The sequence below is a fragment of the Molothrus aeneus genome, chromosome 6 (genome assembly GCF_037042795.1).
Source record: "Molothrus aeneus isolate 106 chromosome 6, BPBGC_Maene_1.0, whole genome shotgun sequence".
Classification (NCBI taxonomy): domain Eukaryota; kingdom Metazoa; phylum Chordata; class Aves; order Passeriformes; family Icteridae; genus Molothrus; species Molothrus aeneus.
In genome coordinates, this window is record NC_089651.1 from 48,742,673 (window position 1) to 48,766,371 (window position 23,699).

At 42.5% G+C, this 23,699-nt stretch overlaps 1 protein-coding gene across 2 annotated transcripts in view; it reads left to right on the forward strand.

The window, feature by feature from the left end:
* Positions 1 to 1,448: 1,448 nt before the first annotated feature.
* C6H14orf132 (chromosome 6 C14orf132 homolog) overlaps positions 1,449 to 23,699 on the forward strand; it is a 40,864-nt gene continuing 18,613 nt past the window's right edge. The window contains exon 1 of one of the 2 annotated variants that reach the window (XM_066551283.1): positions 1,449 to 1,544. In XM_066551283.1, coding sequence (XP_066407380.1) covers positions 1,518 to 1,544 — 27 coding nt within the window. In that variant the 5' untranslated portion in view covers positions 1,449 to 1,517. Of the gene's footprint in view, positions 1,548 to 23,699 lie in introns of both variants that reach the window. The other variant, XM_066551282.1, reaches the window with a different exon arrangement.

The window sequence follows — 23,699 nt, forward strand, 5'->3', positions numbered from 1 at the left end:
CACACATCAATATCCTTTCAAAACTTTGGAGAGACTTTACAAAGAGACAATTCCATTATTTACGCAACTGAATTAAAAAATCTTAAAATTACATTGCCTCTTTGGGATTTTACTTGTTTACTTAATGGGCCTCTTGACATAAAAGCATTTTTGGCAGACACATTAATAGTCACTGAAGTAAAGGACTGATTTAAAACAGCTGATTTTCTTTCCATCACCTCCTGCTGCAGCAGTGCAACAGTAGGCAAAATAGCATGGAGCTCACAGCACACATGGTGAAACATGGTCTATTTTTTCCTCCAGGCTTTAAAATCCCAGCACAAAGCTGATTTTCCATGTACTTCTGATGGTGGCGTACACTCGTATTCTCATCAGCCCTTGTTCAGACCCTGGCAACATGCTGAAGTAGTAAAACCATGGTCAAAGATTTCAGTCTAGGAGATGAAACTAACATGTACATGTCAAAAGGTTAAAAAAAAAACTCCACACAAAAAAGCTTTTAATGCATTAGGATGCACATTTTTATTTGCCTACTTTTTGTGTTGGTGTCAAAGGTTTTTTGGAAACAACCTGTGAAGGAATATACTAAATTTTTCATGCTAAAAGTGGTAACAGTATCTGTGAGGAACATGGGAAAAGCATAAGAAAAGGGACTGTTTATTGTGTACTGCTGAATAGTAAATTCTGGGAACAAGGAGGAGAGAAGCTGAATATAAAGTTCCAACAGCTCAGCCATGAAAAGGTGTAACATTGAGCCGTCGGGAGCTCTTGTCAGCCGTGGTGAGAGAGGGAACCCACTATTTTAAAACCAGGCTGATGGATCGGCAACCGGGGCAGGATTAGCGGGATGGATTGGCAGCGTGGCCGCCAGGTGTGCATCCCCAGAGGCGCGAGTGATGCAGAGGAGCCGCACACGCCGCCAGAGCCGAGCCGAGCCGAGCCGAGCCGCATGTGCTCCTCGCTGCTTTGTCCCCCCTCGCTTCGCTCCCCAGCACTGCCCCGCCATGGGCTCCGAGCGGCGGGACCCAGCCCGGGGCCCCCCGGCCGTGCCCGCGCCCCCAGGCTCGGGCTGCGCAGCCGTTCCGCGTAGGCAAACGGCCCCAGGGCCGAGGGGCTCCTGCCGGCCCGGGCTGGCCCCGCCGCGGGCGCTGCCGGCAGCGGGGGGAGCGGGGCCCAGCGGGGCCGCCCCACAGGTGCCGCCGGGCGGAGCCGCCCCGGCCTCCCCCCGCCGCGGGGGCGGGCCCGGCCCAGCCCAGCGCGGGGGCCGGGTCGCCGCCGCCCCCGCCCCCTGCCGAGCCAGCCGCGCCGGGCCGGGCCGTGCCGGGCCGTGCCGGGAGCCGCCGGAGCTGGAACTGGTACCGGTGTCGGCTCCGCTGCCGCGGCCGCGCCCGCCGCTGCTGGGGGAGGCGGTGCCCGCGCCGCGCCCCCGCGCCCCGCCCGCCCCCGGCAGCAGCAGCAGCGGCAGCGGCAGCCTCAGCACCTCCGCCAGCTCCGCCAGCAGCTCCAGCAGCAGCACCATGGACCTCTCCTTCATGGCCGCGCAGGTGGTGCGCGACGGTGGCACGGGACGGGACGGGATGGGACAGGAGCCGGGCGGGGGCGGCGGGCGAACATCCCCTCCTCTGCTTTCCGCTCCGGTCCCCTCTACTCCAAAGTTGCGGCGGCGCGGGTAAAGCCTGAGCGGCCCCGTGCCTTGGGGAAGGGGCGAGGAGGAGGGAAAAAAGGGAGAAAATGAGGCGGCTTAGCGCTGCTGAGGAGAAGTTGGCGGCGCAGCTCGGGGCGCAGCACCTGTTAGCGGCCGGCGGCGGGCCCAGCCCGGCTGCCGCTCCCCGCCCGCCTCCAGGGCGCTGCCAGCGGGCTGGGCGAGGCCAGGAATCATCTCTCCATCCTCCCAGACCGGCTGTAAATGGAAATCGGAGATGCGATTTTTCGGTTCTTTTTCCCCGTTCCGTATTGCGACTATATGTGCAGCTGTGGTTTTGGGTTTTTTTAAGTTGTTGTCTAGGCATACAGAATTCAGCTTGGCGTGTATAGAAATACTCCTCTGTTTGCATGAACAATTTTTTTTAATTGCAGCTTAGTTCTGATTCCAGCTCGAGGCATGATTGTGGGTGTTGGTGTTCAATGTACTCATGCTTGATATGCAGAGAAGTATGTACTGGCTATAAGCCACCCAAAGCCAAAAATCATCATGGTGAATCCAGGTGAATTGGGTTTTTAACAGAAAGTGCTGTGCTTGAGACAAAGCCACACTCACTGACCATCCATTACCTTTTCCAGGATACATTCTTCTATTCATGTGGCTACCTAAGTATAATTGGCCTTTTTCAAGAATAATTTGGCTCCAGGTTTGTGATTTTGCCAAAAAGCATCACCCACCATTGAGAAGGGGGAGTAGGGGTCAGGAAAGCCTTTCTGTGCTGTTGCTGCCTGAGTGCTGACTTCAGCTGGAGGTGTTTGTTAGAAGCCAAATCTAATCCCTGAGCTGTTGTTCTGTTTCATTAATGCAATGGCTGTTTTGTCTTGTTCTCTTCCTAAAGTCCACCTCTGAGAGGGTGTCAGGCTCTGCCTTTCTGAAGTTGGCTGTCCAAGCATCTCTTCCCTTTGGATGTGTTTCTAAGAATTTTTTTTTAAGGAAAACCACAGTAGGGAGGAAAGCATAATTTCTATTGATATGAGATCTTCCTGATAACTGGAGTATTCCAAAGAAATTTTGCAGGTGTCAGATCATTTTCCTATGGTCCTTCTCAGCATAGTCAGTGAGCCCCCTGTGTCCATCTTTTGTTCCCTAAGCACTGAGCTGAAGGGGAATGCCCCCACAGCACAGAAGCAGAGGTGCAGCACACAGCAGGAGATTTTTACCAATAATCAGAGTGGAGTGTGCCAAAGTGCTGCCCATTCTCTTTTTAATACTCTCCCTTATTCTTGTTGTCCCATATTCTACATAACTTCTGTGCTAATTCTGTGTGTTGGAAGACTCACAAAGCACTGTTGCTTTGCTTCTCTCAACAGTTCCCAGTGCAAATGTGTCTTACACTTCCAAAGGTTATTAATGCAACAGTTTACAGTGAAACGTGCTTTTCTCCCTGATCCTTTGGGGTTAATTTGTTGTTTTCCTTTGTCACAAGAAGTGTGAATTGATAGTTTTTGTTTCAGTGTGAGGTGAAGGCAAGACAAAACACCTCAGGAAGAAAGACTTGGAATACCTTGGAGCTGTGTGGGTCAAAGCCCTTTGGGTGGTGAGGGTGGTGGAAGCAGTCAGGGCTGTCAGATCTCTCCCAGTGGGGGCACAGGGCTCAGTGGGTCTGCACAGCACAGGGCATATGGGGAATTCCTCCAGGGGGTATTTGTGTAATTATTAACCTATGATGAGCTGTAGGAGAGGATTTCCTGGGCTCCTTTTCTACTGAAGGAAATGAATCAAGTTCTTAGGTCACTGTGTACAGCAGAGGCTGCAGTTACCCCTGTTACTCCCCATCACAGGCCTCTTGTACCTTTCTGAACTGTCAGCTCTTTCCATTCCTGTCACCATGGTGACATTTAACCCTCAGTGTAACACTCCATTAATTTAAGTATTACTTTTCTTCAACTCTCTTTTCACTGCTATATCTTTTTGGGTTTTTTGTTTGAATCATTTCTGTAGCATCTCTGGTGGTGTAGTCCAGTGAGATATCTTCAATAACAAATGAGTGAGAACACAAGAGAATTATTGGCTTCTACTTCCTGCTCATAATCACCTTTAAAGATACTCTGCTATCACTCTCATTATCACCCACCTGCAGCAAGTATTACATTTTACCTGATGAATACCAGACATATTAATATTTTGTAGAAAAGTAGGTAATACCTAAACTGAGATGCTTAAAGGCATACAAGCAATGGTTACCTCTCAAGTTCGTTTATTTTTACAGGATACTGAAGACTATTTATGTTCCTCTAAATTGCTTTCATGTTGTCACACCTTTGCACTGCTCATTTTGGACTCAAGTTGGCTTTGCTAGATGTCTTGTGAGACAGCATAAATGACCTGTATGTTAGAGCCCCTCTGATGTAAACACAGAAGCAGAGTGTGAAAGTTTGGTCACCACTGGCAGCCTCAGTGATTCTACAGTGTATTATGAACAGTTCAAATCTGACCTCCTCCTAAGTGCAGCTTGAGCAACCACTTGAGCACCTCAGCTGTCTTGTATTTATTAGCTGAGCCATGAAGAACAGCTTTTGACTGCAACTATAAAATCTGTTGTTTAAATGAGCCCTTTTGCATTAGCCCTTTCATCTCCAGTCAGTAGCTGATTGAGCAGGCTTGGGTGTCCTCTGTTCTGCTGGTGCTCTAATTGGCTTTGGTTTAAGGTCCCTTGTACTAATGAGCAAGACTCACACCTAGTCAAAGCCTATTATCAGCTGGTCACTGGGTTTCCATTTTAAATCTGTATTTTAGTTAAAGTAATGCTGTACATCTCAAGATGCTGTGCCAGAGATGTTCAGCCACTGCTAAGCTGTATGACAGCCTCATTTCTGTGTTGTTCAGTGATTTGAGAGTGCTCTTGTAGTCTAGGTAACCTCAGAAATAGCCACTTCTCATAGGTAGAGACTTTTGCTTGCAGCATAAAAGCCTGGTTTGGGGAGGTGCTGAGTGCTGCATCCAGGCTAAGAGCACTCCCTGCTTTTGTCAGGGGTTAGGGGGTTGCTGCCAGATGCCCAGGGGTGAGCTGCTCCCCACCCTGCTTCTGACAGACTACAATTAATATTGATTTAACAGCCAGCTGGAGGAAAAAATGTTAATGGGAGCAGGGTTGAAATGTCTTCAACCTGAAAAAAATAGAAGCTTTTAGTGGGAAAAAAATGGGAAGACAGAGAAATAAAAAATGATGTCATGGTGTTCAGTATGATCCAAATTGATATGAGCTGGGCAGCACCTGCAGTTAGAATGTTACTGATACGTTTTTCAAGATTTATGTTTGCAATTTAATTTTCCTGAAGCGTTTCCTGTATTTTCTGTTTCATATTGAAAATGAAGACTGGATTTCCTTAATTTGCAGTGTTTGGTTGGGTATGTCTCCCTACAGTAAAAATAAAATTTTAGTTGTCAGATAAATGGTCTTTTCTTCTTTTACATTTAGAACAGAGAAAAGGTAGCAAGAGCCTTCGGAATATGGCTATTTTGGTGGATTTTTTTTGAGTAAATCACATATAGTTCATGATTCCCAATGTTCAAAACCTCTTTGTAAACAGGTTCTGAGGATTTGAAGTACAAGAAGTTGAATTCTTTGTGTATAGTTTAATAATTAAAAGTTGTATTTTTATAATCTTTCATTTCAATTAGAGTAATAGGGGTTTGTTTTAAACATGAAAAGTGATACCATGCTTCAGGAGCTAGAGAAACAAATGAACAAGTTTGGTACAGAAAGCAAAACCATTATAAAATAAAGATAATTTCATTGCTTTTGTGTTCTCTATTACTCTTCTAGGATTTCAGGTCTGGTCAGTGATCATTCAAGTCACTTGAAGCCTTTCATTGCATTGACAGTAATCCAGGTCACCTTTCCCCACAGTAGGGAGGTGGTCATTGCTGTGTCTTGAAGAAACCATATAGTTCCCTATTGGGAGAATAGCAATCCATGCTTCCACATGAAACATACATTATTAAGAGCTATATAACCTCTGAAAAGCCCTGGAATACACCAGATGAACTGAGTTTATGTAGGGTCAATAATATCATGCAAGTTATTTGTGAGAAAATATTATAATAGCAAATTCTACAAACTTTGATTTAAAATATCCTTTCATTTTGACTTATGGAATCATAACATCATTGTCATTATGTCATTTAAAGATTGGAAAACACTTTTAAGATATGTTTCAGCCATTAATGTAGCACTGCCAAGTCCACCACTAAACCATGTCCTTAACTGCCACATCTGCACATTGATTAACTACCTCCAGGGGTGGTGACTCAACCACTTCCCTGGGTAGCCTGTTCCAACACGTAGCAGCACTATGCATTAAGAAATGTTTCCTAATTTCCAATCTAAACCTCCCCTGTCCCAACCTGAGGCTGTTTTTAATTTGCCATGTCACTTGTTGCTTGGAGGAAGAGACCAACCTCCACCTGGCTACAATCTTCTTCCAAGTGGATGTAGAGAGCAATGAGGTTCCCCCAAGCCTCCTTTTTCTTCAGGCTCCACACCCCCAGCTCCCTCAGCCACTCCTTATCAGATTTGTGCTCCAGACCCTTCACCAGCTTTGTACTCACATTTTCCAGCTGACATGGACAGCCCATGTGCAAGGCTGGTGTGTGCACAGAGGGTGTGCTTGGCATTCTTGGACACCCAGCTGCCTCAACAGAGCTGCTGCATTTCCAGAAATCCCAGACATAGGTCCAATATCCCTTAATTCCTTTCTAATGAGATTTCTGGATGTTAGAGGATGCACAATTAGGATTTCCTGTACTCTGCTGTATCAGCAAAGAGGAACCAGGGTGTAGGACAATAACTGCATTTGTTTTCTCACTATTTCTTTATCTATTCTCCCTCTCAGGGGTCAAGAGGGATTCAAAGCCTTTATTAGCTGTGTGCTCTTTCTTTCAGCAAGGTAATCTGAATTAAAAAAGAGAGTTTAGATTTGTGGTTTGGGCAGGTTAGTCCCACCAGCTCAAAACAGAATCCAGGCTGCTTGCTCAACGTGAGCTGCACGTGTCTGTGTGTCCGTTCTCTGCTGCCAAGAAAGCTCCAGAGAAGGACAGACCTTTCAGCCATGCTTGCACTTGGGGAGTATGTCTTTGAAAGTGCTAAATGGTGGCCATTTGGAAGCTTTGACATTACTGGTGTATGCTTAGGACTGTTTTTTTTTTCTGTAAAAAGTGGGATCACCAAAAAGCAATCTCTTTGCCAAACCAACGGAGATTTGGGATTAAAAGATGCAGAAACAACTCCTTGTCAAAAGCTGCCTTGATTGTAGTCTAAGACCTAAGACAAAACCTCTTTGATCTATATCATTAAACATTAATAATGTTAGCTAGGAGCTTGTAGTCATTCTTTTATGTAACCAGTTCAGTGCTCACTTATCTGCATAATAGGGCACTGACCATTACTCTACCAGCTCCACTTTCTTCCAAAGGTTAAAGTCATTTTCTCTGGCATTCTTTGATTCCTCCAGACTGTCTTGACTTATAATAAATAGAATCAAAGCAGGTGTGAGTTTAACTAAAGAGTTGCCAGATGCTTTGGTTCAATCTTAAGTCCGGATGTCTTGCTGTGGAATAGCACAGCCAGAGGGTCCAGCTGTATAATCCAGATGTTGCCAAAATCCTGGTTTGTGTGCAGAAATCAGTGCCCTCATCCAGGATGTTGCCAACAGTTGAGGTGAGAATAATTTTCTTTCTGCTGGCTGCTTGGCACAATTGCATTAGATTTTTATTAGTGTGGGGAACAAGAGGAATCCCTTCACTTTTCTTATCACTGCAGTAACACTGCAGACTACATTTCCAAGTCTTGTATAGTAGAAATTTCTGTTCCAGGAAAGCTTTTGAAAATTCATTGGAGATTTGGGCGTACTGTTTTTATAAAGTGTTGATACTGCACTTTGGAGGAGGCTGTTGTTCCAGGATTCTGCTTGTAATTGCTGTCAAAAGATGTTAAAAGCAGTGATTCCAATCCAGCAAATCACTTAAACATTTACTGCACTTGGAACACGTGTATATTGTTCCAGTAGCATCAGCAGGACTGTCCACTTGCTTAAAATGAGGCATCTTAAAGCCTGGCACCGATGGAGAGAGAATGCTTTGCTATTCATAGAAAAATATCCTAGGAGAGCAAGAGAAAACCTACTGTTGGTCATGTTATTAATTCAGGGAAGCCTGAGGCTAAGTGTTTTGGGAGTGACTGTGCTTTCATCAATTAATGGCATGATTAATTTCTCATAGGAGCTCTTACATGTTGGAAGAGGAGGATGTGGTAGGAGGTGGGTGGTGGAGAAGGGAAAGGAGGATGTGGCTCATGTGGCACACGTGTTTGTGCACCTTTGCACACTAAGGGTTAGAAGAAACTGGAAATAATTTAATTGTGTTTCATGTGCCCATTAACTGTGTGACTAATTCTGTGACACAGTTAATATTTATTGAAATAATTTACAGGGTTTTCAGCAGTCACATGCTAAAAACTTCACAAACAGAGCAGATGTCACATATTTCTGTCTTTGTTGAATGTGGAAAGGAGGGTTGTAATATAATAGCAAATAGACATTCACATGTTTTACAGCCATAAAGCATTTCACTACTCTTTATTGCAGCAGTAGCTGGTGTCCTGTTGTACACAAATAATAGCTAGAGATGCCAGGTAAGGGGAATGAAGACTGAAGCAGCACTACATTCATGCCAATTGTTTGGTGAGGTGCCTGTTTTTTCTTAAACAGTAAGAACCCAACCCTGTCCTACACTGAGCAATGATTCTCTTGGGAGACACAATGAGAATGGAGTTTCTGGGCAGCAGCTGAATAGCCCAGTTGGGTCCTCAGAATCCATAGGCTATAAAATCTTAACTGGTTATAGATTGGGGTGGTGGTGGTGGTGTTATCTTGGTTTTTGCTAATTTTGGATGGATTTTTCAATTCATTGATGAGCTGCAAACATGAGGGTGGAAATCCTGGTTTAAGTTTTGTTGAAAATGGAATGGATACTGGCCATTAGGAATCTAGTTTCACCATCTTCCTAAGTTCATTCCCATAACAGACAAAAGCAAAAATCTCCAAATGATTCAAAGGGTTATATAGGATTAAGAAAAGCAGTGATCCTTTGGTGACCATACACCATCAAATTAAATCACTGATAAAATATTAGACCATTCAAATGTAGTGCAGTGATGTGGAAAGCAGAAAATTACAGCAGCAATCCAAGTAAATTCAGCAGTGACCAGCTCTTTTAGTTTGCTATGTCTCTCTGCTGGACTTTAGTTTCTTTGGAAGTGTTTTTGTTCATGAATTGCATTTTCTGCCTAAGCTAGTGAGATCTGTTGTAGTCCTCTGTCTGTTTTCAGCAGACATCTTGGTTTGATGAGTATAGTATCCTATGCAGAATTACTGTCAACCCTATCCTCTTCTCACAGGGATGATGATTATTAGAGGTATCTTTTGAAAAACTGATGGCTCTCTTGTAAACATTTTTTTTCCAGCAGATACATGCTGAAGTATGAAAGAAAGATCCTTGAAAATGGATTGTAAACTGATGATAGTTGTGTGGCTTGATCAGTGGCTTGATCTACTTCTTGTGCTGGTTAACATGTCAGGATTGTTCCATTTCCATGGAATGGAAGCCTTTGGCAAGCAGGATCCTGACATTTCATATGCAAGTTATGAGCACTTTGGAACAAAAAAAGGGGCAGAATGAAGTGTGTGAACTCCTTGATATCTTTTTTGAAGGTGCTGTGTGGTCAGGGTGTGCAGTGTGCTGCAGGGAGGAAGGCCTGTCCTTACACTGGGCACTGAATAGGCACAGAAGACATGGCCAGCTGTGACACAAAGACCAGGAGTGCCAAGCACTTACTGACTGTGTTCTTTGCAGTGCTGGCAGGATTACAGGGAGCAGCAGGGTGAAAATCTCTCCCTGTGAGTACAACCATGAGCACACAGCAGCCAGAAGTGGAGCTGTGAGCGGTGCTCACTGCCTGCCTGTTCCCCGCTGGCTCACACACACCCACACAGTGCTCTCAGTCTGTCTCACAGCACCAGGCTTTTGAAATGACACCTACTCTGACTCTGAATCTTAAGTCTTAGCTGAATTCCACACTTCTGGTAGCTGCCAGAGCCCAAACCTGCCAAGCAGCAGCTAATTAGAAATCATTCCTATTACGGTCACTTGAGAAAAGCTCAGCACCTCTATGAAGCAAGCTGCTCGATGCAGGGCCATTTCTTTTTGTTTTACAAAGTGATTGTCTCTAGTGTGGAAATGTTTTAAAAAATAATAATATTAAAAGCTGTTAACCTTAAAAGCTGGTTCTGTTTGTTATAATTTTGTTTGTAAGCTTTCCAAATATTACAAAAGGTGGAACACCCTATGAATGAGCCTGCATTACTAAAACAAAACCAAACTTCCACTGTGGCTTTTTTTTTTTCCCCTGCCAAAACAGCTGGAAGACAATTTGCAAAATGTGGGATGGTGTGCTGGGTTCTGTGACTGATATAAGAGACCAATACCAGAGTTGCTGCATGGAAAGGAAAAAGACAGCTGTGTCTCTTTGATGTGTAGAGGTTTTCAGGTGTATGTTCAGAGAGAAAAAGTAACAATAGGACTGATGCAGAAATAAAAATATTAAAATTAAAAGTTTTAAAGGATTTCTGAGATGTCAGCTGAACCCAAGGACATGGAGCAGCTGATCTCTTTTAAATATCTAGACCCTAATTAAGTATATGCCTGAAGTATGTAATTCTCTGAACTTCCCTTCTGCTTAAATGAAGTATATAATTAAATGTCTTGATCATCTGCAATAATTGCCAAAGCATTTTGAGGTGTTATAATAGATCTTCTTTAAATGTGAGCTCTACTTGAAATATGTTGGGTTTCTCTTTTTGTCTTTCTACCTTACCCTCCTTGATGCACCACATAAGTTTTTATGGATCTTTCTCAGGGGTTTCCTCACAACTTTCCTCTTGTTTGCCAGTGTAGAATTTTTCCTTCCAACTCAGGTATGCTCTCCTCTTCTTCCTTCATCTCTCATATCCTCCATCCTTACCTTCTATAAATTATTTCAGATGCTATAGTTGCACGAGGTCCAGTCCAAGTCCTACAGAAATCTGAGTTTACTTCTGGAAGATGGGGATGAGAGAGTAAACAATTCTCCTATTCAGGATCAAGAGATCCAAATGCATCAGAGGAGTAATTAAAATGCTGCAATCACTGAAACTGTAAGCAACAGGGCAGAAACTTTCCCAGTTGACTTACTAAAGACAGAAGCCTGTTAGTATGTCTTTACTGGGCTGCAGGTTATTAAAAATTGATGGTACTTGATATGGAATCTAAATATCAGGAATGGAAATGTCACCTCCTTTGCTCTGTTCTATATTTTGGTTGTTCTTCAGCTAGAGCAGAGTAATTTACAATCTCAGTCTGAAAAGTTCTGAATTTTCTTCTAGATGCTAAGCCCAGCATCAGTATCTTGTGCAAAAGATACTGAAATTTCATTCACAAACACTCTTCTCTCTTTGCCTGTGCTATGATATCTTTCCCCTCACTGACCTAGAGGTCACCTTAATTAAATATGTGGTTATTAGCATAAAGGCATGCCAAATGGTTATTCTGTGATAGGATCCAGGCTGTGAAATGGTTCATTCTGTGCTGGTCTCTGAGCAGTCTGACTGAGCATGTGGTGAAACCATGCAGATGAGCAAGGCGGTGAAATTTGTTGTCAGGGTGGCAGATGTTTTATTCTCCTGGTGTGTTCTCTGGCATTTCTCAAGGACATGAAACAGAAGCAGAAGAAATTGAATTGCTGTGCTTGCTCTCTCCCTTGTTCTCCAAGGTAGTTTTGCAACTCATTTCTCCTGTAATCTTATGAAGTGTGAGAAGAGACATGCACCTCCTGACTTCTCTTACAACTGTCCTTTACACTTTCACAGGTAACCTTCTTTACCCAGCCAGCTGTAGTTTTCAGCATGGGTGGTTTTCATGGTGCATACCTTGCTTATCACTTTAGTGTACATAATACCCTTAACAGCACTTTAAAGATTGGTATTTGGATGACTAAATAAACATTGCCGCCTCTAAAACATTTGAATCCCGACCTCTGCTCTGCACGGTGCATGTCTGGAGAAGGAGGGCATGGAGAAGGCAGAGGACACTGTGCTGATGTAAGCTGCAGTCTGGGCTGCCATAATAACAATCCCTTTCTGTGCCTTAAAGCCTTCAGGTGCCAGCATATGCCATGGGTTATGCTGACAAGTGAAGGGAATGAGAGGAAGCAAAGGTAGGTTTGGCCAAACTCTGCTGTCTTCCTTGAGGACACAACATGGTCTGATTTGAACTGGTGTAGAAGATGCTGGCCAGCTCCCAGAAGCCAGCTCATTGTTTCTGTAACCGTTGGCTTTGGAAATAGCAAAGTCAACTGTTACTAAAAATCTTGAAACTCAGTTCTAGAAAACAATAAATAGGAGAGTCTCTTCTGTAATGACAGTTGGTCTTATTTTGCCACCTGATCTTTGCTGTTAGAAAACTAATCACATAGTCTTACACTCTAGCCTTGCCTAATCAAGGATATAAGTTCATTAATGCAAACAGATTCAAGAATTTCTTAGTGTTAGATTTTTTAATTATTAAAAAATTCAATACCTTGTATTGCCCATGGATTATGATGGTAATTCAACTGGACTCCACCACATCCATGGTATCTTTTTTTACAGAAATATGTAACATTTAGGGTATGGGTGCATTTCCATACTTAGTCTAGAGATCTCAGGGGCACTACAATATAAGCAGCCATCAGGCATCTACTGTAAATTTGTGTGAGACATGATTAGGATAGTGCACCCCAACACTCTGATGATCTGTGGTGCCTCTGCTCTGTCCCACAGGAATGTGGCATGACCAGGGAGGTGAGGGACCATAGGCTAGGCTAGCATGGGCAAGCACACATAGGGTGGCAACCAGAGACAGACAATAGAGCTGAGTCTGTTGCTCACTGTATTTCAGGGTTGTTGTCCAACTGCTGCATCCAGCAGTGACCTGCAACTTACAGAGTTCAACTTCTAATGTGATTTTTATTCTCATAAACCTCAAAACTTTTCATGAAAAGTGTGAAGTTTCACCTGAAATTAAAGGATACAAAGAGGAAGGTTGGACTGTCCCATGAGGCCACAGAGGAGATAAGGGTCTCAGTGAGCACTTATTCCCAGTTTGGTGCTCCTTAGTGTGGAAGCTCAAACTGGCCATTGGTTGCAGAGGCAAAGCAGCAAATCCTTCTTACTCCACATGTGCAGTCAGGTGGCCCTGCAGGGATGCTCAGAGCATCCCTTGAGTTCTTCCAGATGTTAGTGAAGTTATGGCTTGAAGCTTGTAGCTTTGTCTTTTGGTACTGGATTCATGACTATCAAGATCTGATTTTTATGTTGTTTTGTCTTGTTGTTTGGTTTTTTTAAACTGTGGTGTCGTTTCCTTCAAAATGAGTCTGGCAGGTGATCTCACAGAAGTTTAGAAAACTGGGACTTTCAGACTCTGGACCATTGCAGTAAAGTTTGGCCAACAAGCAGAACAGGGTGTGCTCTTCCCCAAAAATAAGCAGCATCTTTCTGCGTGCTGATTTTGACAGAAACCCTGACATCAGTTTAGGAGTAATAGAGCTCATGTACAACTCTTTGCCTCAGGATCATCTATGCTCCTGTCAGTCCTAGTAGTCATCCTGTTCACTGCCTGTCTCACAGGAGCAGCAGAGTGGTGACAACAGAGGAGATGCAGCAGCTGTCACACCTATTTACAGTTTCGCAGTCACTGATGTGAGAATAAACAAACATGATATTCCTGCAGTTGCCTTGTTAGCAATTTATTTTTAAAATCAGTCACTTGAAAAATATTGAGGCACAGGTAAAATAGCTCTGTCAGCACTTTCTGTGTGGTTTGCAACCTACTGCTTGACCTGAAAATTTCACTCTGTTTCTGTTAACTTAATAGAGGAGCTAAGGTCAAGGCCACATACTTACCTGGTGAAAGCACACATTTCCTTTCTGAGTGAAGTGGTATCAAGAAGGGATGTGGCTCATCAAATGCAGGAACATGCTGATTCCTGTCTGCTGTTGCCATTGTATTCACTGATTTTATTACCTGCTCAGTAGTGATGAGTAATTCTCACATGTAAGCAAGTGATATTTACTGTAAGAAAGGTCAAGTAAATTCATAGTTGAGCAAACATTTAAAGAAATAACAATTAGAGATTGCTTTCCTATTTTGCTTGAAAATGTGGAAGGGGAAAGAAATTGAAAATATAAACATTTTTTCTTGGATAGCCAAGAAACAAATGCAGAAGTTCATATTTTCCATCACTGCATCCCCAGAAATGTGGGCATGATACTTGTATTTAGTCAGTAAATCTTTATTAAGTCAAACAGTGGTTGACAACAGATATATAAAAAAACCCAGTAAGTCAAGAAAGTTGATAGGATTAAAATCTGTGATCTATTTTGGGGGCTGAAGTGGAACAACCCTGGATAAACAAAATGAGGGTGAGTCCATAATATCCCATGAAGACACAGCATTTAGGGACATGGATATTGTGCTTTGGTTTTCCTTTTGTCTCAGCTTTCCTCCTCAAAGCTGTGGAGGGGACCACACAGAAAAAGCATCTCATGGCAGGATCTGTATGCTTGGCTTGGAGATGAGAGCCATCATCCCTTGAGTGCACCAGATTGGTTACATGGTCTGATCAGTGGTAATTGCCCCTCAGCAGCTGTCTCTTGGAGAGACACCCCAGCACAGTGGCAGCTACAGAGGGCCTTTGTAATCAGGCTGGTCTTGCTGTCAGTGTTCCTAACTGGGACTTACCTACCCTCTGTTTTTGAAGTGTGTGGGAAACAGTATGGCTGTGTCTGCTTAAAAGCTCAACATGGATGGTGCTTTCAGGGGCCTGACTTCAGAGCTGTGATGAAATATTTTACCCTTCTTTGTTCTTTGTTCATCTCTCTCACTGCCACCCTGCTTTAATGGGCTGCTGCAGCCTTGCACCTGACTCACAGCAACACAGGGCAGAGTTTGAGTATCTGTGCTGCCATCTGACCCTCCTTTGCCATGGTTCTGTGTGATGGTAGTGTTCCTTTTCTGCCTAGTATCAAATAATGTGGGTGCTGATCTCTGAGAACCACTAAGGGTGTATTTATTTATTCATTCAGTAACCTATATTCTCTGTAGGGTCTCATACCTGGATGTGTATGTCGGTGATGTTAATCTCACTGGTTCAGCATTAGGAGAACTCTGCCTTTCCCTGGAGGTGCCTGACTGTAGCTTCTGAAGCATAACAGTCAGCAGTCAGCATATTTGGCCTTTTTTCTTCCCCTTCCACTTAATTTTTTTCTAATTAATCAGAAAGTAGACTTGCTTTTGTGATCCCTGGAATTACTGGAACCAGTGCTAAAAGCAAGTCATCTTTCAAATGTGATGTGAACTGGTTTTGCTATAGGAGTATTTATTTTCTAGACTGTCTGGGCTACATTTATTTTTGTAGGTCAAATTTAACTGTGGCCTGTGCTGCCCAAACCATGCACTGGATTTATGTCATGGGAACCATCAGCAAAAACCTGAATCATCCAGAATTGGATTTTTTTTCTTTTTATTCTATTTTACAGAAGCCACTAGGTAGCATCCACATGTATTTTTTGAAAAACCTGATACATTCTCAAAGAAACAGGCTGATGGGAACAATTGCTGTTAAAAAGCAGGAAGCAAAGCAGCAGTGGGGGCATATGTGCATTCACGTCATGTAAACCTGATGCTGACCAGAGGGAGCCAGCCCTCACCTTCCTCCCTGCCCAGGAAAGCCCCCCAGCAACAAGATGCCACCTGACCCTGTTGCCATACAAGGACAGGGTGAGCCCTGGCCATGGTGCCAGCGTGCAGGAGCAGGTGGCCCCTGTTTGTGAGCCTTGGGCAGAGCGGTGGTCCCTGCGTCCCGAGGGGCACGTGGGCAAGCAGCACTGGGGGGCTGGCACTGCTCTTCTGCTGCCCATCTGCCACTGCCCATCAGCATGAATGCCCCTGTCTGCCAGAGCAGAAGTGCCTTTCACTGAAGAGCAAAAGGGCAATCCAGGAGAGGGGTGTTTGTGACACATTTGCTGCCAGGTCCGTGACTCTGTGCACTGAGTGCTCGATGCTGAGAGCAGCTGTGAATCATCGGTGGGAATAAACACAGGCTTTGCCTGCATGATATAGGCATGATTCAGATAAGAAACAATGCTGGAAACATTGTGTTACAGCTGTCACATGTGGGACACATACAGCAGAACTGAAAAAAAACCAAAAAACCACACAAGAGTCACAAGCAGATGTAAATCCGCTCACTAATATGTCTTGCAGGCAGTGTCAGGGGTGTTTTGGTGATAGCTGCTTCTGCAGCAGAGCAGGCAGCCTGAGTGCAGTGCCCACAAACTGCTCAGAATCCGTAAGTAAAAGGCAAATTAGCTTTGCACAGACCTGTGGAGAGAAAAATATAAACTGAGGAAATAACAAGCGAGTGATATGCACTCTGCACTTCACTGAATGCAGAGCAAACTGGAAGTGCTGTGAAGATTTGGAAACTTGAAAATGTTAACCAAAAAAAACAAGCAATTGTTTTGTTAGGTCATGTTTGGCCTTTTCTTCATCTGTCTCAAATGAGGACCATTTATATGATAAATGAACACTTTTATCAACCATCTCATCCATTCTTCTGTATTTCCCTTCAAAATCTCATCTAATTCCAGCTGCCATAATCTCATCCATTAATCACTTTTTATATTTCAGGACTGCCTTTCCCCATATATGTCCTCAACCTTGTATTTTGTTTCACACAAACAGCAAAGCCGCTTTATGGGTTTTTTTCCACAATACCTGCTGAAAACTGTCTTTTTTTAAAGTTGGTAAAATACTGGGCCATGGCTGGACTGCTGATGTGTGTAACAACCACAACAGTTCCAGCTGGACTTCTGTTTCATTTCCATCTTTGCCCTGTTGCCATTCCTTTATTTTTGGGTTTTTATCAAAACCTTTTTCTTTATTTTCACAGGTCCTATGAGATCCTTATATTTAACTAGAATTGTTACTACCAAGATAGAGTAAAAAAATTAAGACATTTCAAATCACAGGTATCTGCATATTCAGCCCACTGAACACCATTTTGAAGGATTTTTGTCTTTTTCTCCACATCTGTGAAGAAAACAAGCATAATTATATTCCCATACATGAAACCATATATGTCTGAAGCTGTCAGCCTGACAGTGATCCTCCCAAAAATGCTCCATAGTCACTGGCTGTTTATCATCCAGCTACTGTATTCCAGAAAGCAGTGCCCTTTTCTTCCAAGCAATGAACTGGCTTACAGAGGAGCCTAACAGCAGCCTGTGTATATCTCATTTTGGGCAGGCTTTCAATGGCTTTCATATCAGGGGTTTAGCCAAACAAATAAAAGAACAACCAATTAAAATGACAAACAATAAAGAGATTGTCATTAGTTTATTAATTAGTTTAAGTAACAGCGAGAGAACAATTCCGAAAGCTGCTTACAGTGGTGGTAAATCCTGTTAGCCCTACAGTTTTACTGCTCTCACCTCAGCAGCAATGCAGTGAAACTGACAGCAAGGAATCATTGCTTTGTGGATATCCTTATTTGTGCAAATTTCCTTTCACTGAAGCAGTCTGAGTTCCCCTGCTTCTTCATTTGCTGGTCGGGCATTCCTGCTGAGCAGCCAGGCCAGCCCTGGGAGTGGGGACGGGCAGCTTGTTCACATCTGTTTGCAGCTGCCTGCCAGCATGCCCCTCCTCTTCCCTCAGTGCAGCATTTTTAGTAATTGAGATAAAAACATTCTTGTGCCATCACACATGCATCTGCTTTCAGATCTGGATTTCCAAAGCACGCGTTCAGATCTGGTTTTCAGCATCACTGCATTACAAGGACTCCATTTGCATAGTCCATTTCAGGTTAATCTGGTTAGATTTTTCACCCTGTCACTGAAATTATGTCAAGATGGACTAAACATGCATTTTCCTCTTTCCAGGCCTTCTATGATCAAATGATAATTGGTTGTACCTTTTCTGCACCCCTCACTCCATCTTTTTAACCAAGTCCTTTGAGCAACAAGTTCAAGTTACCCAGTAGGAGTTTGTAGTTGGCTGTGTGAAAGATGAGATTGTCTTGTATCTTTTCAACAAATGCATGAGTCCTGAAGACAAGAATTTCATTCTATGCTGACTCCATGTCTTTGGAGAGGGTAAAAAAAGCTTGTGTGTGAGGTATGAATGAGGATGTCTAGAAAAGAGGGAGCAATCACCTTGAACTGAAGTCAGCACCTCTGTGTTTTATGTCAGATAGGCTTGGAGTGGTTTGGGTCCAGTTAGCAGTTGTCTGGTTTAGAATAATTTCTTTTCACTTTCTGTATCTTTATGGGAAAATGAGGCAGATTCATCATTAATCTACCATTCATCATTTTGTGCCATGATATAATAATCTGAAATCATGATATAAAATAGCAGTTCATTTTTTATTAAAAATAGATTTAGTCTCTCTTTTCCTTCATATCTTTTTCACTTGAAAGAACAAGATGGCCAGCAGATGTAGAGGCTATCACCTGGAAAAAGCTTTCTTACATATGTCTTTTAATGCTTGATTTCTGAACTGTGAAGGATAATGCATCAGTATTGCTTAAATCAAGCATTTACATTTCTACTGTAATGCAAAGCAAAATCATTAAGGTCACAGACTTGGTTCTTTGACATGAGAAGTAACCTTTCCTTATGTTATCCAGCACTTTGTGTAAAAATGTTTGATGTGTTACTGGGAGATGTTAATAGCAACTGAAGCATTTATCTTAGTGACATCATGTCTCTTAATCAACAAAAGATCACAGTAACCTTTTGAGAAATCAGAGTACATCAATATCCCTATAATTCACTCTGCTAATGTCAAACTTTTTTTGTGCAAAATATCTTGTCTGCATTTCTGCAAAGGAAAGAAACATGTCATTATCTAGATTTCAGGTTTAAATGAAGGCCAAGATGAAAATAATATGGATTAGATAAATATTTTAAGGCTGTCAACTCATATTGGTTCATCTTGTTCTGTCTGTGGATGCCCAAGTACAGTTGGCAGATGCCAATGCTGCATTTTTTTGCTTTTCTGCTGTCATAACAAGAGATCAGCAGGGGTCAGCTGTGCACTTTTCAGCCCCAGAATGCCAAGCAGCCTTTGACCAAAGCCACTGTGTTTTCTGAAAAGAAGAATGAGCATGCCCCTGCATTTTAGCCTCTTGGTGAAAGGTGTTCAAGATCAGCCTTTGGCTTTACTTTTATTTTTCCAGCAGGAGAACAGCTTGCTGTATTTAGAGTTTGTTCAGTGTTGTGAAGCCATTGGTTCATTAGGATTGGTGAAACAAGCTGTAGATGAGAATGATTAAAAATTAACATCAGAATATCACTAGTCCATTAAGGATTAAGGCAGTTTTGGAATTGGAAGTGAGATGACCCTAGTAATGTTTTAAAGACTCATTAGCTGCTCTTGTGGTGGACACTGAAAATGTGCAAAAAGCCCTGAAGAGCTTACAATCAAAGCAGACAAGATAAAGCAAGAAAGAACTTTACATATGAATAAAAGGGGAAGATTAACGTCCATAAAGAAAATTAGTTCCACTTTTCCTTCCTCCTTCATTGTGCAAATAATCAGATTTGTAACACAGTTCTTGTTGTGACACAAATCCTGACTGGCTGTTTTTGCTGATGTTTCTCTGCATGTGAACAGATTCTGGCTCAGGGCCCATCTTGTTTGCAGCCTTCGCAGGCCACAGTCAATTGGCAGCCAGGGCTTGGTTCCAAGTAATGGATAAGGGTTTTCTCAACACAATATGGACTATACTTTACATTGAAAGTGGTTTATTCTAAAGGCCAGAGTGACCCAATGATATTTCCTCAGTAATGAGCTGTGCACTCTAATGCTTTCTAGAAATTTTATTTCTTCTTTTTCTCCATCAGATCATCAAGAATTGGATGAATTGTTAATTTTCCTTCTTTTTTTCTTATGGAACAACTGTAAGAAGCTTGAAATAGAAAGGATGGGTATTGGTGAGATTTACAGGGAGTATAACTATATGGACAAGGGGTACTTGTGGTGTTCTTAAAACCTTAGTTTTTCTACATTCCTCAAAGAGCAAGCACTTTCCCTTTGGGGAAACAGATGGTGCCTGTACTACAGGATTACAGAAGGAAATGGGTTATGATGGAAGGTGAGAGGTGGAAGCTTACTCTTCTGCAAAATCCAGGCTCTGCTTTCACCTTGGAGATGGTGGCACTGGTTTTGTTACCCCAGTGCTGGAGTAATTTAGTGCCTTGCAGGGGGAAAAGTGCTGCTGTGGTTAGATCTGGGATACACAGGTGGGATCTGATCTCTACCTGGTGTTTGAAGAACATGTTTAAACTCAGTGGTGTCCCTAATGTGTATGTAGGAATTGGTGTGTAGTCACACCAGGGCTCTGTCCACCCCCAGAACCAAAGGAGTGGGACAGAAGTATTTGTTTCTGTTTCCTATTACTTCTCTATTTAAGCTGCAAGAAAAACAAGCTGATTTTAATAAAAATGAATGAAATGAGCTTCATGACAGCAGTGCTGTCATGACTAGACTCAAGCTCCACACTCAAACTCCACTTTAATGAGTTCTCATCCAAGCTGGTAAGACCCAAGCTTGAGAGACACAGCCTCAAACTGAAAATGAGCGCTTCCCTTTCCCATCACATTCTTTGTAGATCTTGCAACAGAAAGCTGAAGTTGACCAAGGCCCACTCTAAATCTTATGGGGGTCATATCTGAAGTAATCAAAAAAACAGATTTCTTGGGAGAAGGTTTGCTCTGGGACAATGGGAAATACCCAATGCATATATGATTTCCCACCAGCCTGCCTTCCCCTGCACATGTTTGTGATTCACCTCTTCCTTCTGACCCCCTGCCTACGAGTGTTTGTCTTTTCATATCACTCCTGTGTTATCCTTTCAGCAGTGTGTGATGATGCAGGAGCCCAGACTGGAGGGTGAGCAGGAGCAGCACACTGCTGCCTCCCAAGCACAGTCAGGGGGGCACTGCTCTTACAGGCAGAGATTGTGACAGACACCAGCAGTGTGACAATTGTTCCCCTTCCTGAAACAGCATGGCACAGTCTGGTTCTCTTCCCTCTGTTGCAGTGGCTGAATATCCCTGTTGGATGAAGCAGGGTGTTGGATTTTGTGAATATTCTTTAGCTGTGTCTTGTTGGTTTTGCCTGCAAGTGTGCAAACCCTGCAGCCCTCTGAAATCAGTGACATGATTGTGTATGACAGTCATTAGTGGGTGAAAAAGAAATCTGTCTGGGAGCATCTGTTTTGAGGGAGCCAAATATAATAAAAGTTTAATCATGCTGCATTTGCTCTTTTATTTACTGGGACCCAGTCCTTCTTAGGGATCACAGGGACATTTTTTGAGGTCCTTCTGAGGGCTTTGACTTGCTGCATTTTGTCATTGTATGTGTGTTTCATATAAGTGCCTTTTGTATTACAGGCTGGATCAAACAAGTTTGTTCAGAGATTCCCTTCAGAATAATGAAACTCTACCTTCTAGAATATGTTCAAGTTCTTTCCAAGGAGAATACTTTCTGGTTTCAGGTTGTTCTGAATCTGGACATCCTGCATTGAGTATTGCATTTTATCAGTTATAATTCCGTGGTGCTCTTTGAGCAATGGGATGGATTAAATGTGGTTTTATTCTGCAATTAATTCTACACACTTGACAATAAATATATAATGTCTTAACTTGGTAAGTGGTACTTGGTAGGATGTAATGCAGGCATCAATGATGTAGTCTTCCCAGTTGGGAAATGTCTCACAGCGTGGTTTCCAGTTTATGTTCAAGGGAAAGTTGATCAGGTATTGAATTGTGCTAGGAGGAAAACACTCAAAGCAGCATCCCTGTTACAAAGATCTTACTCGGACCTTGGAAAAACTCTGTAAAATCTTGAGTTCAGCCCTACCAACAAATACATAGAAAACTTTAGTTATTTCAAATGTTTTAAACTTTCTAACTTGATTTCATTTTATCTTGAGTGAACATGGTCATCTTTTTATTATGGTCACCTCTATGTTATCTAATGTGTCTTTATTCCTCTGACTTTATTTCCAAGTACAGTCATTCATATTACACTCATGACTTGCAGGGCACTTCCAAAATGCAAAACTGCTTTGGAGAAATTGTAATTACTTTTGAAAAATCCTTTTATTTTTATCCGCTATTCCTTTTACTACTAGTTTATTGATTTAGTTACATTTAAAATGGGTCTGTGTAGTTAATTTTAGATATATGTTTCAATTTTACTGCAACTCTGAAACTTTAAATGAGTAGGAAATAAGTAGGGAAATATCCTTAAATAGTAATAGGTAATAGGTTCCTATTCCAGCACGTAATGAGATACATTTTTTAGGTTTTGTACAGATTTTCAAATAAGCACTGTGTGCACTGCCTTAGGATTAGGTACTTACCTTCCCATACATTGCCAATGGAGAGCAATATCTGTCTTCTCAAGGGATCTCTTCATGTCCAATTTAAATCCCTAAATTTACCTTCTTTTGACTGGATGGTGATTTTGAGAATATTTTTGAAGAGGCATCTCTGAGGGGGCAAACCAGGTGGAATTAAGCCCTCTCTATAGGGTTTTTTTGCTGATGGCTTTAATTGTTTCTTGTGGCATCCATTGTAATAATTCTTCTTTGTGAATTTTCTTACTGAGCTCTCGGCGCCTCTTTGTGTTATGGATTTATTCATGCAAGACACAGAATGGTGGTGTGGGATGCACAAGGCTCTTGGAGATATTTTTGAAATGAAGATCTTCAATCCAGCATTTCAAAATAGAAATGATTAAAGATGAGAGGAATGCTTGCATTTTTGCAAGTGCTACATATTTGCACTGTTTTACTGAACGACTCCTATGCTGCTTTTTAATATTTCTGTGCTGGGTTTTTGGTGAGTGATGCTCAGCTTGAAAAATGCTTGAGCTGTAATTCAGGTTTCCTATGGCTGGGGAAGGTCCCTCTGTGGCAGATGGGAACCTGTCAGGCCACTGGGTGAGGGAGAGCCCTCTTTCTCCCCAGCATGCAGAAACCTTCAGCGTGTTATAGGGCTATGTCCAATGAAATTTCCTTTGCCTGTTACTTTTCTTTAAAAAGCCTCCCTTATCAGGTGCTGCATTAAGCTCTAAGGCTGTACTGAATGATGCAGGGACACCAAACTTTGTTGTTAACTAAGCTGCACCTGTCTCAGAGCTAGTGGCTCCTTGGTGTAAATCTATGTGGATGCTCCAATTTTTGCTTCTTCCATCATTTAATCTTTTTATGGTGCACTCATTGCTGCCTTGATAAAATGAGATGGTGATATTTTAATTAAATTGAGTTCAGAGCGATAATAAATAAACCATGGGTAAGAGTATTATAATCTAGATCAGGGAGTTCATTATTCGAATATATAAGATTGGACTGAAGAATCCAGCCAGGGGCTGGGAACTGCACTGCCATGCATGTGCACATCTCCTGGGGCTGAGAGTGTTGTGCTTCTGCTAGGCTTTATTTTTTTTTTTTCCCCAAGCTGTTTTTGTAGGGCTTGTACTAAGGGTTTAAAAAAGCAAGAGTTTTGGATTTTGGTGCAGTTCACTTGCTTGATACTTCACCTTACTTTTTGTGTTCCCATATCTGATAATTATTCTCAATCTTAGACTGCTTTTGGCCAGATGGGTTATTTTAAAATTGCATCTGTAGGTGCAAGATACCATCACAAAATTGCATGTGTAAATGTCTGAAGTTACATGGGTGTACATGTGTCTTGCTTCAGTGTGAACCTGTCTCTTAAAGCACCTTAAAGGTATCCTGTAGCTGTTTTGCTTCTTTGCTCCTTTGCCAATCTGAGGTTCAGAAGGCTCTGACCTTCAGCTTGCAGAGGACTCAGAGCATTTACTCTGGCTCTCAGGCTGTGGAGGAAACCT